The 17,925-nt window shown below is 41.2% G+C and overlaps 1 protein-coding gene across 1 annotated transcript; it reads right to left on the reverse strand.

Moving 5' to 3' along the window:
* Window positions 1-12,968: 12,968 nt before the first annotated feature.
* LOC147898644 (phenylcoumaran benzylic ether reductase IRL1-like) lies at window positions 12,969-16,956 on the reverse strand. The gene is made up of 6 exons (XM_087379209.1): window positions 16,865-16,956; window positions 14,333-14,556; window positions 14,203-14,297; window positions 13,872-14,106; window positions 13,368-13,571; window positions 12,969-13,132 (listed from the first exon to the last, which is right to left on the reverse strand). The coding sequence occupies exons 1-6, from the start codon at window positions 16,954-16,956 to the stop codon at window positions 12,969-12,971; spliced, it is 1,014 nt and encodes a 337-aa protein (XP_087235335.1).
* Between the last annotated feature and the right edge of the window lie 969 nt (window positions 16,957-17,925).

Raw genomic sequence — 17,925 nt, forward strand, 5'->3', positions numbered from 1 at the left:
TAACAACTCCCACTGCAAATGCAATGTCTGGTCTAGCAGCTATCATAGCATACATAAGACTCCCAACTACTGATGCATAAGGAACCTTAGCCATCATGCCTATTCCTCATCTGATTTGGGACTATCTGTATGACTCAGTTTCACATATGGAGGCAATGGAGTACTCACATCCTTCCCCCCCTCCATATTGAAACGCTGCAATACTTTTGTAACATACTCTTTTTGTGAAAGCCAAAGGAGTTTCCTACTCCGATCACGCGTGATGCGCATACCAAGAATATGACCTGCAAGTCCCAAATCCTTCATATCAAAGGCCTCATGCAACTTGGCCTTTAATGCATCTAGCTCATAAGTATTCTTGCTAGCCAATAGCATATCATCCACATATAGTGCCAAGATTATCACGCGATTATCCTTAGCCCTTTAGTTGTAGAGGTAGTGATCAATTTCACTCCTTCTAAAACCCTGGGATTGAATGAAAGCATCAAACTTCTGATACCATTCTCTAGGCACTTGCTTAAGACCATAGAGAGTCTTCTTCAGCTTGCAAACTAAATGCTCTTTGCCCTTTTCTTCAAATCCTTCTGGCTGCACCACGTAAATTTCCTCATGCAAATCCCCATGCAAGAAAGCTATCTTGACATCCATCTGCATAAGCTCCATATCCTCTACTGCCACTAGTCCAAGCATGCATCTAAGTGTGGTCATCTTCACAACCGGAGAGAATATCTCATCAAAGTCCACACCCTTCTCTTGCTTTAACCCTTTAGTGAACCAAACGAGCCTTGTACCTAGGCACATCATCACCTGTGACCTTCATTTTGTAGACCCATTTACATGGCAATGCTTTCTTTCCATGTGGCAAAGAAACCAAGTCCCAAGTCTTATTCTTCATAAGTGAACTCATCTCTGATTGCATAGCATACTCCCACTTGCATTGATCCTCGCGCATCATAGCCTCTCTGTAGCAAGAAGGCTCCCTGCAATCAGTAAGCATCACATAGTCTACCCCTGGAACAAACCTATCAGGCGGTCTAGACACTCTAGATGATCTTCTCAAGGGCATTTCAGCTTGCTGTCCCCCCTGCATATCAGCCACATTTGGCTCATCATTTCCACCAATAGATGATCCATCATCTACCCTTGATTGTATACCTATGGGAGTACTTGGTGGTACCATTTCTTGCACATTTGGTGCATGGATAGCTTGCTGTCTATCAACATATGCAGGTGGATTCACATCCTGGAAAGTGATTCTTCTCATTTCCACCCTCATGGGTGCCTTATGCATCTTCTTTTCATTGAAGACTACATCATGGCTACGTATGATCTTCTTTGCTTTTGGATCCCAGAGATGATAGCCCATCTTTCCACTCTCACCATAACCTAGAAAGATGCATTTCCTAGACTTAGGATCTAGCTTCTTTCGAAGCTCTTTTGGCACATGTGCATATGCCTCACACCCAAATAATATACGCAAATGAGAGTAAGAGGGCTTCTTGCCACTCCATGCCTCTTCAGGAATACCACCATCCAAACTCTTACTAGGTGATCTATTGATCACATGCACTGCAGTCTTCATTGCCTTAGCCCAAAAACCACCAGAAAGACTTGCATTGGAAAGCATGCATTGCAACTTTTCTTGACTGGTATGGTTCATCTTTTCTGCAATTGGATTTTGCTCTGGAGTATGAGGGGATGTGAGCTCCCTCTTAATCCCACGTGTATCACAGAAATGCTAAAAGTCATGAGAGAAATACTCTCCACCATTGTTAGTCCATAGGCATTTAAACGTTCTACCTGACTGATTCTCAACCAAGGCCATCCATTTCTAAAATACCTAGAACACATCACTCTTCCGAGCTATAGCATAAGCCCACACTTTCCTAGTTGCATCATCAATGAATGTCACATAGTATTCAGCCTCGCCTAATGACTGTGTAGGGATGGGACCACATATGTTTGAATGCACCAAATCAAGCTTTTCAAACTCTTTCTTTCCCCTTCTTTTATGGGCTGATTTAGTCTGCTTCCCATAGAGATAGTGCTCACCAAATTCAAAATCAGAGAAACTCTAATGCGGTACATAACCCAAATAGCATAAGAGTTTCATTCCATTTTGGCTCATGTGCCCCAACCTGCAATGCCACAAAGAAGTACTTGGCTACTTGGTTATTGCAACAACATGATCAAATACCCCTGATACATGTAAGGGATACAAAGTCCCACACTTGGCACCCCTAGCCAAAAGCATAGAGCCCTTCTGAATTTTCCAACTCTGAAAGCCAAAAGTGGTGTGAAAACCAATATCATCTAGCTAACCCATTGAAATAAGACTCTTGGTCAACTTAGGCACATGTCTCACATGTTTCAAAATAAATGCAGACCCATTTGCAAAAGAAAACTTTATGTCACCTACTCCCACTATGTCACATGCATAGTCATCTCCAAGATTCACACAACCTGTCTTTCCACTGTCATAAGTGGAGAACCATTCCCTATGGGGAGTAACATGGAATGAAGCACCAGAATCCAAAATCCAATCTTGGGAATATGCATCATCTGAAGTGGTAAGCAACTCTGCAGATAAACTAGACATGAAGAGAACGTCATTGTCACTATCATGTGTGATTGCATTGATCTCTTCGATCTTCACTTTTCCTTTGTCCTCCCTTGGACTCTCTTCCTTTTGATTTGCACCGCGATTTGCATTCTTTTTCTTATCCTTTTGCTCTCTTTTAAGCTTGTAGCAATCCTTTTTCATATGGCCCTTCTTGCCACAGTGGTAACACTCAATGTTCTGTGCCCTGGATTTGCTACGAGACTTCCCTCTTTCTTGGGACTTCCCCTTGAACTGTGATCTACCCCTTTTCGCATTTAAGGCTGCATCCTGCTTGTTGCCATCCATAGACTTCTGTTTAATCTCCTCAGCCAACAAGCTATCCATAACATCATCAAATTTCACTACTCCACCAGGTGCAGAGTTACTGATAGCTATACGGAAGGTATCCCGTGAGGATGGCAATGAACATAAGAGAAATATTGCCTTAGTCTCCGCATCAAAATTCATCTTCTGAGCCTGAAGGCTGAAAATAATATTGAATTCATTCAAGTGAGAAGCAATGGAGACCGCTTCCTTCATCTGTAGCTCAAACAACCTCTTCATGAGATAAACTTTATTAGAGGCAGTTTCCTTTTCATAAGTGGCACACAGTTTCTTCCACAAATCTTCTGTAGTCTGCTCATTTACTACTGTGAAATAAACTGACTCTGCAAGATGAAGTCTAATAGTAGATTTTGCTAATGCATCCAACTCATTCCAATCATCCTCAGACATATTTGCAGGCTTAGCTTAAATCCCTACCAAGGGTTTAATCTGCTTCTTTTGAATAAGCACATCCCTTATTTGTTCTTTCCACAAAGAAAAGTTTGTCCCATCAAACTTTTTAATGCTAAAAATCTCCTTTTCAGACATGGAAGGATGCCATGATGCAAATGAAGTAAAAATCCCAAATGCTAGTGCCTACAAGAGAGAATCACACCAAATACCAGGTGCACCCAAATGTGTATGCCACAATAGAGTGAAATATCACCAAAACTCATGTCTCAAAGCATTTGACTCATGTTCATATACTATGCATCCATATCAACAAATCTGGCCCAAAAGAAAATGCCAACTGCAATGGCAATCCAAAATGTCAATAAGTGCCAAATGACTCAAGCATAAACACCGTCCACTGGCATATGCATTAATAATATCTCATCCAAGAGAGCATAGCACTATCAGTGCATCACCTGCAATGTGTCAAAGCTGTCCCTCAGCATAAAATAGCATCCATGTGCAAAGCGTCCATAAAAATAGCATCCCACAAGGCAATTTGGGCCTATCAGCGCATCCAATAAGGACCGCAATGCATCCAAATGGCCTATAAATCATCCACTACAACCCAATGCACACCACAAATGAGCGCACACTGCTTAAACTGCAACCAGAGTGATCTACATAAGGTATGCTCAAGAAGTCATAGTCCCACGGTAATGACCGCTACCAAAAATAGAACCTGAGATGCCTCAAAACATGGGTGCTATTGCATAATCGGACTCAATAAGAAAATCTGCAAATATCTCTTTTCTGCCAGAACTCCAAAATCCTAACCGATGAGTGAGAAATGGGAGTCAACACTTATCCACTACCATGTGGCATAAATCTAAGGTTTCAAAACCTTAGAATGAAAAATGCATAATAGAGAGACGAAATTGAATACATAGAGATCTATAACTCTAAAAATCCTCCACCAAATCGCATAAGAACTGATAGGTAGGGGTTTTTGGGCGTCTAGAACGCAATGGGACAGACGGTTTTGGAAACCGTGGTCTCAATCACTGGGTCCAACACACGGACTGAAAAATATTTTTGGAAATAGAGCTATTTGTAAACTCCACCGGAGTGCGAATGATGAGCAACATAGAAGTTTTAGGACCTCCTGAGTCCACCAGATTTGACAGATCTGCAATTGGTTGGTCCAAACTTGAGTTCCAAGACCCGAGCAAAAAAACGCAAAAATTGACACAGTGAGTCAGAAATCCAATGAAATGATCCCAGATTAGAGAATGAAGGTGTTTCCAAGCTCCTGAAGTGAAGTGGATACCAAAAGCAAGCAATAGTTGCCTCTATAAGTCAATACGGAGTCTCTATCATTGAACAGAACAGGGAAAAGTTCAAAAAACGACTTTTTCTTTGAAAACACTTAACAGGCTCTCAAAAACCACTTTGCAAAACCAAAGTGACTTTTCCAAAGGTTCCTCCAAGGTCTCTACACACTCGAATGCAAGCAAAGTCACCCACAAAGCTTCCCACAGAGCTTCTCCTTCCTCCCACAGAGCTGCTGAGCTTCAAGCATTCACACACGCTCAGCTAGATCACCCGGACTCTGATACCAGTTGAGAGTGCTCTCAACGGAAGCAAGAACGGAAGAGGGAGAGAGAGAAACAGAGAGCCACACAAGTTTTGGTGGGTGCAGAACCACCCTAATCTTCTTTTTCATTCATTTATATATGTGTTTGAGTATTGTACATACCTGGGGTAAAGGCACAGTGACTTTTACCCCCACATCTTCGGGATTTTTCATGTAACGGATGAAGTTTTGATGCGCATCAACTACTGATCGGTGGAGGAAAAGGATTAAATACAATGGCGATTGCATCCTAATTAACAAGAGAAATTATTGGAGATCATGTATTTTTTTTACTACTGAATGTGGGGTGATGAAAGGCTCCGGTTAAGGCTCCGATTAAGGGAAGAAAGGCTCTGGTTAAGGCTCCGGTTAAGAGAAGAAATGAAAGGCTCCGGTTAAGAGAAGAAATGAAAAATTTATGGGCAAAATGAGAACAAGATAGACCTGTTCCTTTGTGGACACGGTGATCATTGGCATTGCTTGCGATGATACCTATGTTGCATGGAGGAACTGAGCCACTTTTGTTTGTTTGAATTTGTCGACTGTCTATAGTAAGCAATGGTTTCGCCAAAGGAATCAAAGACAAATTGATTCTGGGAAATTTGGAGATTCCATCACTTTTGAAACATCTTCTGCAAAGTGGCACGACATTTGGCACTTTAGCCAACGTCATCACTTGTGGATCTTATATTTTCCTTCAATAGGTCTCGCTCAACAGTCCACCAAGCCATGTAAGCACTGCCCAAACTTGGACCTTTCATGTCTAGTTTTAGAATGGCAAACCATGCCGACCTCATTGCATCGGCCGCATCAGCTATTTGCTTCTCAAAGCCATCACTGTGAGCGATTTTTTTCATCTCTGTGAATTCATTATGGGCATTTTGTGAAGTTGACTCAACTATCCACTCATTAGCTTCTACACTAAATAATGTCTTCGTTACAACTTCTTGTAGCTTGAGCAAATGATCCAACATTATGTAATTTGTTTTGAAATGTGTCTGTTAAATTACACGGTGCAGTGGAACAGAAACTGAACAAAGAATAGAGAGTACACAGCAAACTAGAGATGAACAAAATTTTTCTTCAATACTGATGTAGTACAGATGATGGCTCCGTCCACCCATGCACTCCCATAGTGGAGCTTAGATGGCGATCTAGACAGATACTAGGTGAAGAGCTACTAGGGAGGTCACCTCTTTATAGCTATGAGGGTGGTAGTTGGATCAACGTAGTCGGTGGAATTGACTAGTCAACCTAGTCGATGAAGCTGACTAGTCATCCATGGAATATTCAAGAAATATTCCCTATACCGTTGCCTCAGGGGCTCTCACCCCCGAACCCCTACCAGCGAACCCCTACCAGGGGGGCTGTTGGCCCCCCTAGGACCCCCTAGCTAGGGGCCAACTAGCCCCCAGACCCCAACAAGAGTAAGATGCTCCACACAATCACCTTTCTACCATCAACGGTCTCATTGATAGACCTCATCTGACATGCAAGTCACGACCCATCCAGTGTCCCAGGCACACACATGGCTTCTCCTCATATGGACACCTTACAACTTGAGTACCTTGGACCACTAGTGGTTACCAAGAGGGTGGGGCATTTAGCATATCTAACAGTTTCACTAGGTTTAAAAAACTCTAGCAGATGTTTAGCAGGTTGGTGGTTTTTGAATATGCCCAACAATCTCTCATGGTTGAGAAAGTACAAGACAAATCTTCATCCTTCATCTACAGTGGCTTGAACCACAGGGTTTGATCTGTTGATTTATACCAATCCTCAAGTACGAGGTCAAGGCAATGGCAAGAGCATGGCGATGCCCAAATGGTTGGATATTTTCTATTTATAATTCTTCCAGCTTTCCTATAGTTCTTTGTATTTGTCGGTGATTATTTGAACAACATTATGCTGCCCAATGTAAAGAATTATAGCCTCCAATTATACATCAATGTATTCACCTGTCTTGGCATTACTACTTATGTTAATGGATTCACGAAAAGCCTCTCCCTTAAATGTCTGAACCATGATATTGATCAAAGGCCTCTTGGTGACATTTTTCCATCCATCACTAACAATGGTGCATCCTGTTCTCTCAATGCCATCATATACTACTTTCTCCATCTCTTGTTTCATCATCTCATACTATGCATCCAAGTAGTTGTTGCGGATAGTATTGTAACTGGGCATCATAAAGCCTGGACCCACCCCTACTACTAAAGCCATGGCTCTTTTCCAATGTGGATTTTGAACCATGCTTAAAGGGTAACCGATGCGGCAAATAGTCTAAAAAATATCTTGTTGTGCTTTCTCTATATGTTGTTGTTTGAATGACACTTTCAATAATCTTTCCAGTCGATGCGTACGTGATTGCAAATGAGCCACGTCACTACCTTGTCCACTCTCCCTATACATCATAGAGCAGCTTGCAAGCCACACTACTACTTTGAGGTGGCACATCTACAGATTGACTGGCTTGAGGTGTGAGTATATTATCAGGCATGGATTCATGAGGTTAGGATTGGTGATGTGCAACTATATCATCTACCTGGCTATCCATACTTTTAGTCGTTTGTCTGCCTAGAGTGGCTATAACTCTCTCAACTCCTAGCCTATTGATGGATGTCAGTATTTCACACACACTAGTAGTATAGCTAGCTTTACGTACACAAGTATTTATAAATACTTCAGGCTGAAAATAGCCTTTGAACTGGGACATCTAGCTTGATGAGCAAATCTGCCGAGACTCCATACTTCCAACTCCCAATTGAAACATCAAGACTGTGAGATAACGGCTGATTCTGTGATGGTTCACTTTCAAGAATGCTAGCTGAGGTTTTTGGGAATGTTGGCTGAGGTTTTCACAAACCGTGGTAATGCTAAAGTGCAAGCTATTGTCATGCCCATCATGCATTCATTTCTTTGTAGTAGCAATCCTTCCCAGGCTCACAAAATCATAGTATGAATTTATTTTGGTTAGAATATTGAGGGATGATACAAAGTCATGAGCATAGACAATAGAAAGAATGTCAAACGAGGTTGGATCAGAAGCATGGAAGAAGAGGAAACTGCTTTGTTTTCTTTAATAACCCCATTGCTCAATTTTGGATTTTATCGTGCCATCACCAACTCAAATCTCCAAACATGTGTCTTCATTCCCATGAGAACCGACCTCTTTGACTTCTCATTTTCATAAACTTTACTCCTCAATCAAGAACCAACCTTGCACTTATTTTACATAACCGCCCTGCATTTGCAGGTACTCTGCATCTTTAGAAATCGGATTCTTATCCAAATCTGGATCCTTCTATGTCCTTCAATCTCAAAAGCACTGATCAGCCAAAATTGAAGGAATCTGCATTTTCCAAGAGAGACTGTTCTTTCTCCAAAGTTATGAATGGTTGAACCCATTGCAAGATCACCAATGTTACAGCTAGAGGAAGAGCCTTAAAGTGATAAAATCTATCTTCCTCCCTCCTATTTCCTTTCTGACTCCTTATCTTTTCTTCTCTTCTCCTTCTCCTTTCTTCCATCTCCCTTTCTCTTCCTTCTCTTCCACCTCCCTTTCTTTTTTCTTCTCTTTTCCTTCTCTTTTATTTTCCTTCTCCTTCTCTTTTCTTCTCTTCTCCTTTTCCTTCTCCTTCTCTTCCATTTCCCTTCCTCTTCTTTTGTTCTCTTCCATATCCCATCCTCTTTTCTTCTATTGTTCAAGTTCTCTTTTCTTTCTCCTTCTCTTTTCTATTTTCTTCTCCTTCTCCTTCCCTTTTCTTCTGTTATGCCTTTCCTTTGCTTCTCTTCTCTTCTCCTTCTCCTTCTCTTTCATTTGTCTTCCTCTTCTTTTCTTCTCTCCTCCTTCTCCTTCTCTTTCTCTTTTCTCCTCCTCCTTATCCTTGTCCTTCTCCATCTCCTTTTCCTTCTCTTTTCTTCTCTTTTCTGTCTCCTACTCTTCCATATCCCTTCTCCCTTCCTCTTTTCTTCGCATCTCTCCTTTTTTCTTCTTTTCTCCTTCTCCTTCTCTTTCTCTTTCCTTTCTCTTTCTCCTTCTCTCTTCTTCTCTTGTCTTTCTCCTTCTCTTCCACATCCCTCCCTCCTCTTTTCTTTCTCCTTCTCTTTTCTTCTCTTCTCCTTCTCCTCTTCCATCTCCCTCCCTCTTGTTTTCTTCTCTTCCATCTCCCTTACTCTTTTCTTCTCTTCTCCTTTTCTTCTCCTTCTCTTTTCTTCTCCTTTTCCTTCTCTTTTATGCTCTATTCTTCTATTTTCCCTTCTCTTTTCTTCGCTTCTCCTTCTCCTTATCCTTCTCTTTTCTTCTCTTTTTCTTCTCCTTCTCTTCCATCACCCTTCCTCTTCTTTTCTTTTCTTCCATCTCCCTTGCTCTTTTCTTCTCTTCTCCTTCTTGTTCTCCTTCTCTTTTCTTGTCTTCTCCTTCTCCTTCCCCTACTCCTTCTTCTTCTCTTTTTGTTCTCCTTCTCTTCCATCTTCCTTCCTCTTCTTTTCTTCTCTTCCATCTCCCTCCCTTCTCTTTCTTCTATTTTCTTTGTCTTCTGCTCCCTTCTTTTCCCTCCCTCCCCTTTTCTTTTCTGCATTCCCTCTTTTTCTCTTTTATGCATCCTGCATGATGCTGCCTTCTCTCTTTTTGTATTTTACGTTCCCTCTTTTCCTCTTTTGCATTCCGCATTCCCTCTTTTCCACATCGTACATTTTGCCTTCCCTTCCTTCTGTATTCCACATTCCCTCTTTTTTGCATTTCCTCTTTTGTATTCCACATTCCTTGCTTTTTGTATTCTGCATCCCCTCTTTTCCGCAATCTGCATGCCCTATTTTTTTTCATTTCACATTCCCTCTTTTTTTCTTTTCTACATTTTGCATTCCACCTTCCCTCTTTTCCTCTTTTTTGCATCTTGCATTCTGCCTTTTCCCTTTTCTACCTTCCCTCTTTTTTACATTCCGCATTCCAACTTTTATGTATTCCCTCTTTTCCATAATCTGCCTTCCTTGTTTTTTGCATTCTACATTTCCTCTTTTCTACATTCTACATTCACTCTTTTCCACATTCGGCTGGCATTCCCTCTTTTTCGCATTTCGCATTTCATATTCTACACTCCCTCTTTTCAGCATTCCCTCTTTTTTGCATTTCGCATCCCCACTTTTCCACACTCCGCAATCCACATGAATCGGCATGAATCCGTATTTTTTGCATTCTGCATTCCCTCTTGTCCGCATTTCACATCCCCTCTTTTCCTTTTTTTCAGATTTCAAATTCCACAATCTTTTCCTCTTTTTCACATTCCACAATCTCATGTTAATGAATTTCAAATCGTTCATGTACTTAGTTTTGTTAATTCAACACATATTTATTCTAGTTATTTCCTTTTGGTTTCATTGTAATAGTTACGTCTAGTCATAAGTTCAAGATGAGAGAGTGGCTAGAGATCATTGTATCTACGAATCTCATAGATGAGTCCATCTCAGCTATACAAGAGTTTGTAGCTAGCATGAGCCCTGACTAATGAGACATACTCCAACAAGCCCTCTAGTCTCACCAAGGTACATCCACTTGGCCTATCCCATCAATCCTTATAGAAAGCCACCTTATGGTAGCCAGCATGTCACCTTCTCAGAGTCGGGGGTCATCAAGAGCTCGTGGGGGCCGATGATGTCATCATAGTTCAGGCTCATGTTGTGGGAGTGGTCGTGTAGTGGAGGATAATGTAGAGCTTGCACATATGCCTCGGCAACACTGACTCGATGTCTAGCCACTTACATAGGGAGATTAGACACAGGCTCCATTATAATGCCATCTGGTACTATAGCCTAGTCCATTTTGGAGGTAATCAAATGAACTATTAGAATATGATGTGGATGCATCACAAGGGATTAATACGTCCATAAGCAAAGTGACTAGGTAATGTCTCGCATGAGACAAATAATGAGCATGGATTCCTAGCCTCACCTCTTGATTTCAAGTTCTTTCGCAAGTGGATGAAACATCACATGGGTGATGTTTTATAACATCGTCGATCGGACATATGAGAAGCATTGAGGGAAGGAAAGTCGAAGCTTGAACATGTACCATGATGGTTGGGAGTAAGGCATCGAGGAGATGGAAGATAAACAATGAAAGTAGCAAAAGCAACAAAAAGCAACACAAGCTCGCCTACGAAAGAGAGGTGCTTTGTACCTTGGGAGCGATGGAAGAAACAAAACCAGGTAATGGATTGTAAGTATTTGTTCTTTTGTAATCTTTAGTCTTGTTTAATACATTGTTTTTCTCGTAGCAATACATCTAATGCTTCTAATTTGGTTTCACATGATATTGATGATGATTGGCAGGCTCCTAGTAAGGCTAAAATGGACTATGCATGGTGCAACGGCACATATGCTCGTTTCCATAGGTTGGAGAGGGAGGGGACTCTGGTTGATTGGATGGTAGCTTCATGTCCATGTGTAAGTGCTCAGTCCTCCAAGCTTGTTCTCAATCATCTTTTAAAATAAAGCTTTAGTCATATTTCTAAATTGTCACATGCAATATTCTCAAGGCATGAGTGGGCCGAGTGATGACACAAGTGAGGGGTCGAGAGGCGATGATGGTGGAGATCTAGAGGACGAGGATGAGGGAGGCGGTGATGATGAAGATCCAGAGGAAGAGAGGACAATTACTACATCCGTTAGCTTACTATATCTATGATCTTATCCAGGCCATCTTTTGGGCATTTTGCCACCTCATTCTATGCCATGTTTTAGCCATTTCTATATTACTTGGTTCACCATCTTTTGGCCATTTCTTTTTACTACATGATAGTGGGGCAGGATGGAGCTAAACAAGCCCTATTCTACTCCACAATTGTTTTTAAAAATATATAACAGCGTCGGTATTTATAGATGCTCATACCAATGTTATAGCAACTGAAGCATACTCACATACATATCGACAAGCATATCGATGAATATATCGATGGATATATCGACATGTTTGTTCCGACTAACATACTGACTTAGCTACCAATGTTTTCATGTTTAGAAAAAAAATATTCCAAAAATTTTATGTGGAGGTGATGATGGAGATCCAGAGGACGAGAGTTTCAGAGAGGATGATTACTACATCTGTTAGCTTACTATATCTACGATCTTATACATGGCCATCTTTTGGGCATTTTGCCACCTCGTACTATGCCATTTTTAAGCCATTTCTATATAACATGGTTCACCATTTCTTGGCCATTTTTTTTACTACATGATAGTGGAATAGAATGGAGCTAAACAAGCCCTATTTCACTCCACAATTGCTTTCTAAAATATATAACAACGTTAGTATTTACAAAAGCTCATACCAACGTTATCGCAACTAAAGCATACTCACATACAGATTGATGAGCATACCACTGAATATATCGATGGATATATCAACATGTTTGTTCTGACTAACATACTGACTTAGCTACCAATGTTTTCATGTTTAGAAAAAAAAATTATTAGAAAATTTTTATGTCGTTAAGTGTGTCGAAAAGCATGCAACTCCTCGTAGTGCAACCATTGTAATTTCATATTAAAAGCATTAAATCCAACAATCTATCTTCCTCTCCCTTAGTTACATGAAATAAGAACTATCAAGGGTTAGACAATTTGTCACACACTATCCAATCGTCACTTGCAATATCATAGTGGGCTACTTATATAAACACACCTAAAGAAATAAAAAATGCATAAATGTTTGCATTTACATTTAAAAATCCTCCCACATAGCTACCTTAAACATCTTGTTATATAGCTTGTTAATTGTATCGTTCCACCTTTGACACACTTTGGCATATCCAGTGTCAACTAGGACACATGTACAGTACTATACGTCACTTCAGAAATAACAAATGCAGTGTTTATTGTCACACAATGTGATCTAGAGATTGGTCAGACGAGCATTCTTCTGGTTTTCATACAAACAATCCAAAATGTGTCGAAAGTACGTAGCTATAATCAACCTTACAAGATTGAGATGTCAAATATTGGCATCTTGAATTTTCACTACAAATACTTCTCAAGCATTGTATCCACAGTAGTGCATTTTACTTTGGAATAGAGTTTAGAGGCTTCCACATCACTGGCACCAAGTTCAAAATTACAGTGTCCACCCTTCACGAATATGACATCAATGTATGTAGCATACAAATTTCTTGGATAATGTGTGCCTATAGATAACCAAACGAAACAAGTTAGAAACCAATTGAAGAAGTTGCTAAACCTTCACTCAATATATAAGGTCCTTTATATCTTTCTTGTCAAATGATAATTTTTAAGTACATAAGGTCCTCTTCTAAAAAATAAATTTAGTTAATTAAAAAAAAAATCAATTTTATAGAAGGTCCCCACATAAGGGGAAAAAAATTTTAAGTCCAAGCATGAGGTAGTCCACACATGCCTTACCTTTTGCCTGTATTATCAAATTTTCCTTTGAGACGAACACCTTATCAAGGCTCTTCCCAATTTTTCTCTCCCATAACTCCAAGACCTTAGCTTGAGAGACAATATTTGTAGGCGGTCTTAAATGTGCAGTTTTATTTAGAGTCCTTGGATCCATGGCAATCTTGATAGTGTACAATCCAATATCCTCTTCGCTTAAAAGGACAACTGTTACGAGAGAAGTAATTACTACCTTTGTGACAAGTGCGGATAGAGCCTATTCAGATTGCATAAAGTAAGTTATCTTAATAAGATCCATTATTTGTAATCCTGCCTCCCCATTCCCACAGTTTGCACCACAAAGCAAATCGTATCCATACGCACGTCCAAGGGCGCTCGGGACTAGCAATGAAATGCGATGCCCAAATTGCAGTGTATAATTGCATCTGTGAGACTACTCTCTACAATAGACAGTAACGCTTTGAATGTTTAGTGTGCTGCCGTAAATCTATTAAACCTTGAACGCACTTTTTGCATTACCATCGCCATAGATACGAACTTTATCCCTTGGTGGGACAAGTCCCGGTTGCATGAGGCCCTTCAGATAATAATCTCCGAAGCCAAAGCTTGAGACGTAGGTATGAGGTATCCTTGCATCCTCTGTAGCCCTACGAATTTTCAATTTATAAATGGAATTGAACTGGGCAAGCTCGAGGCCTTGCACATGATCCACATCGATGCCGAGCTCTGACGGAATAAAGCGCTGCACACATCGACAGAAGGCGATAAAATCATGAATCAGTGAGGCAAGCAGGCGTTAAAGCCCGTGATACTAGTAGGGGATGAATGCATGCATTACCTTGATAGTTCCTACTTCCTTGATGGCAGAGATGATGTGCATCTGGTTCATTATTTGCTCTTCTGTCACTGCCGATATAAAAAACACTCGATCATCTATGCCGTAACGGAAGAGGAGGACAGAAATAAACTTTTAGAGTGAGCATAGCAAAGAACCTCGAGAATAGTGACGCCAGCTGCTTGCAGCGAGGCTATCAAGTGGCATTTAGACAGTATGGTAGACGGTCGGACGAGGGCGAAGGTGGGGTGATGGAAGGAGGCACTGGAAAGAGCGATGAATTTCCCGATGTTGCCAGTGGCTCCGATGACCAGCACTCTGCTCTTCTCGGCTTCCACGGCCACAGAGCCAAAGACACTGCCTCTCACTGACAGCAAGCTCTCGTCTTATAACATATGCAGCGCCCTTCCGGCCCCACCGCACCGATCGCCAGCCGACGCAATAAGGTTAGCGACGTTGTGTATTTCAACCTTTGAATGCGGAAAAAGTAAGAGAGCCACATCGACGGGTTAAGACAATAAATTCAAGCAAGGCGACACGAGAATTTGTAATCAAATTCAAGCAAGGCGACAGGAGCAACTTTGCACGCATAAGAGATTAAATAAGACGATCAAATTCAAGCGAGGCGACAGAAGAGTTTGTAAATGGGCTCGGTTCAATGCCGATGAATTCCACGAGAAACAATATCACAACATAGTTACTACGATGTGACTTGTTCATTATATTGTATATGGTATACGAGTCACAACTTAGTTTTCTTACTACCACATGACGTTTATATGGTATACCATTAGATATGGTATATTATTAATAAATTAATTACCATATTTTTACCACAAAGGTAGCTATTTATAATGATGTAAACCTTTTACCTTGAGTTAAAAACGTTTTATAAAAATGCTAGTGTTACCGGTTCATGATGTTGCTTTGTTGTTTTTGGACTGAAGACCACAACCATTGTTTAGCCTATAGAAACGAGGAAGAGCAAGCAACATGCTCCTATAACATTCCCTATGTACTTGAAGATAGCCCTCCGTTGAATCCTACCTTTATTTTCAGTTTATTACCTCCTTTCTCTCGAGAACTAGTATATACATATATATATATATATATATATATATATATATAGAGAGAGAGAGAGAGAGAGAGAGAGAGAGAGAGAGAGAAAACCTTTGAACTAGCTCTTATGTGTTGCTTCGAAGACCAATTCCACTAAAAAAGATATATAATCAAGTGGTTTTTTAAATGATTTTTAGTTTTAAAAATTGATTAAATTAATTCAAATTAACATTTAAAATCAAACAATTTAAATAGCTTAAAAATCCTTTATTACCACTATTTGAGGGAGAGAGAGAGAGAGAGAGAGAGAGAATTGTGTGGATAAAATCGAAAAAATGTTTTTCACTTGTTGCATGTTGCTGGGTGAGTGCAGAGCTATGTATATAGCTAGTTGGTGGTGGCTTTGAGTTATGGACACCCTCATGATGGACACCACATTGATGTATCTATGTTCTTGAGATAGAAGACACTTCTACAGGGACTTCTGGGAGATGATGAAAAGCAATGTGGGTACATCAGGCACTCCACAACATCTGGTGTGGGAGGACATGTCTTTGATTGTTGTCCGAAGCTATGTTTGTCTTACCATGATTGCTCCTGATTTGTAAGTCATATGAGCAATTATATTAGGGATTGTGAGCTTCATGGACGCACGGTTATATGTGGCAATCAAGTAATAAAATTGCTTGAAGGATATGTGCAAAGATGGAGTGCCTAAGGTTGGATATAGGCACTAATTGCCTTGGTATAGTTTGAAGGAAGGATTGGAAGAGGGGTAAAAAGAAATGCAGGACGTGGCTAATTTGGAAGCCATGCATGCTACGTGAAAAAGAAACGAGGCTTCTCATCAATGAACTAGTAGGAAGTCACATACGAGGAGAGGACAGCTAGCACGAGCATTCTAGAAGGGATCATGGGCTGGCAGAAGGGCCGACTTCACGTAGAGCTGAGGGGCTGGAGGGTCGAAAGGACGAAGGGGGCGGTTGCATCTCTTTCGAGAGAGCTGCAGAAAGCTGAGGAAGAGGGTGTCACATATACGAAGGGGGTCTCTTCTTTACAGAGCAGGAGGACGGGAGGTAAGAGCGGAGTAGAAGGACTCGTTGAAGTAGGGGTATCATCATGTAAAGAAAGAGCAGCTGTGTGGAGAGAAATGGCATGAGCTTCGGGACTTAGTGGGGGGCCTGATGATGGTAGGGAGCTTCTTGTGAAGAAGGCATCTCTTCTTATAGGTAGGTGGTGGGGAGACGATGAGCTGTCGCTTCAAGGTTTGGTGCTACTGGACGGCGGAGCAGGGGCGTCGTTACTATAGGAGTTGAGTACTCTAAGAGCAGGAGAGAGGACGGGAGTTTGTGAACTTCGAGTTCTCTGTGAGGTGGAGAAGCTATGGTGCAGCTATGCTCTCTATCCAGGTAGCGGGCAATTTGATTTTGGAAGGAGATATATGGCTGTGGCGCAATTCTGTTCATGTGGTGATGATGGTAGGTGGAATCTTACAAGGATGCTGAAGAACCATGGGCATCGATACTATGTAAACTAGGAATTGGAAGACCTTGGGCTACGAGTGTGTGTGCACGAGATGTAGGAGAAGCTACGTAAAGGCAGCTACCATTGCCTGAAGTAGAAGGGTGACGGAAGCTCGAATGCTTTGAGAGCATGAACATAGTTGCTGGATATGATGACAGTGAAGGAGAAAGGCATCGCGGATGCTCTGAGAGAAGTAGGAGAGGAAGTTGTAGTAGTTGGTTGTAGCTGGGGGTACATGGCAACGTGGATATCATGAAGAGCACTCGGACTTGAGTTGTAGGATGGAAGTGAAGTATTGCTAGTGCATGGGTTGGAAGAACCATGGAAGAGCTCGCAGGAAATAAGGTAAGGATGGTAGGGGTGGCATCTCTACTATACTAAGGCTTGGAGAAGCTGAGAAGGATTATCATAGGACCAAGAGGGATAGCAAGCTTTTGTAGGAGAGCTTGGTTTACTTCGGACTCAAATAATTTAGAAGAGAACTCATGGATAGCAAACCTTGTATATGAGATGTGTGAAGGCCTAAAGTGGTTGTGGATGGTGAATAATTGCAATTGTGGAGTACACTTGCAGAGATGAAATTATGCCATCATGTGTCTTTGTATGCCTTGTGAACTTGAGCTCAATCATCAGTAGGAGCTTGTGTTGGGCTGTGTAGTCCACTGGTTTTCTTTCTGAGGTCGACTGGCTTCTGGAGAAAGTGTGGCTAGAGTGTGAGTTGTATCAGAAGGTATGTGTAGAGACAATGATGTTGAATGGATTCCTTTTGCTTTGTGATTGTGTTGTTCGGTTGTTTTAAACGTGGATGAAGGTGGCTGTGAAGGCGGGTTAGGTTCTACTGCTTTTGTCCATCCACGTTTTGGTGCCTCCACAGAGGACTGTGCACTTCAGTTTACAAGTGTGAAGCTATGCAGTCAGTTGTAGTGTTGAAGAGCTAGGAGAGATGGCAGAGGACTTTCCAAAGTTTTGGGGGAGGCCACGTGAGAATGCAGTGAAATTCCTGGAAAAGATGGAATTTATAGCACTGATGAAGGATAGGGCAACCCCTGAGATTTTGTTTCAGATCATGAATTATTGCTTGCAAGGAGATGCAAAAGCATGGTTTCAGACTCAAGTGGCTACCTTCAGGACTGCTCATCCTCA

The sequence above is a fragment of the Dipteris shenzhenensis genome, chromosome 9 (assembly GCF_047967505.1).
Source record: "Dipteris shenzhenensis isolate YYH24624 ecotype China chromosome 9, Dip_SZ_1.0, whole genome shotgun sequence".
In the NCBI taxonomy this organism is placed as follows: domain Eukaryota; kingdom Viridiplantae; phylum Streptophyta; class Polypodiopsida; order Gleicheniales; family Dipteridaceae; genus Dipteris; species Dipteris shenzhenensis.

What these genes read in the sequence shown, in the direction of transcription:
- LOC147898644 (XM_087379209.1), bottom strand. Translation starts at nt 16,956, where the DNA reads ATGCCTTTCTCCTTCACTGTCATCATATCCAGCAACTATGTTCATGCT. An exon ending in TTGCTATGCTCACTCTAAAA is followed by an intron (nt 14,298 to 14,332) that starts GTTTATTTCTGT and finishes GTTACGGCATAG; the next exon opens with ATGATCGAGTGTTTTTTATA. An exon ending in TTTGATAATACAGGCAAAAG is followed by an intron (nt 13,133 to 13,367) that starts GTAAGGCATGTG and finishes GGTTATCTATAG; the next exon opens with GCACACATTATCCAAGAAAT.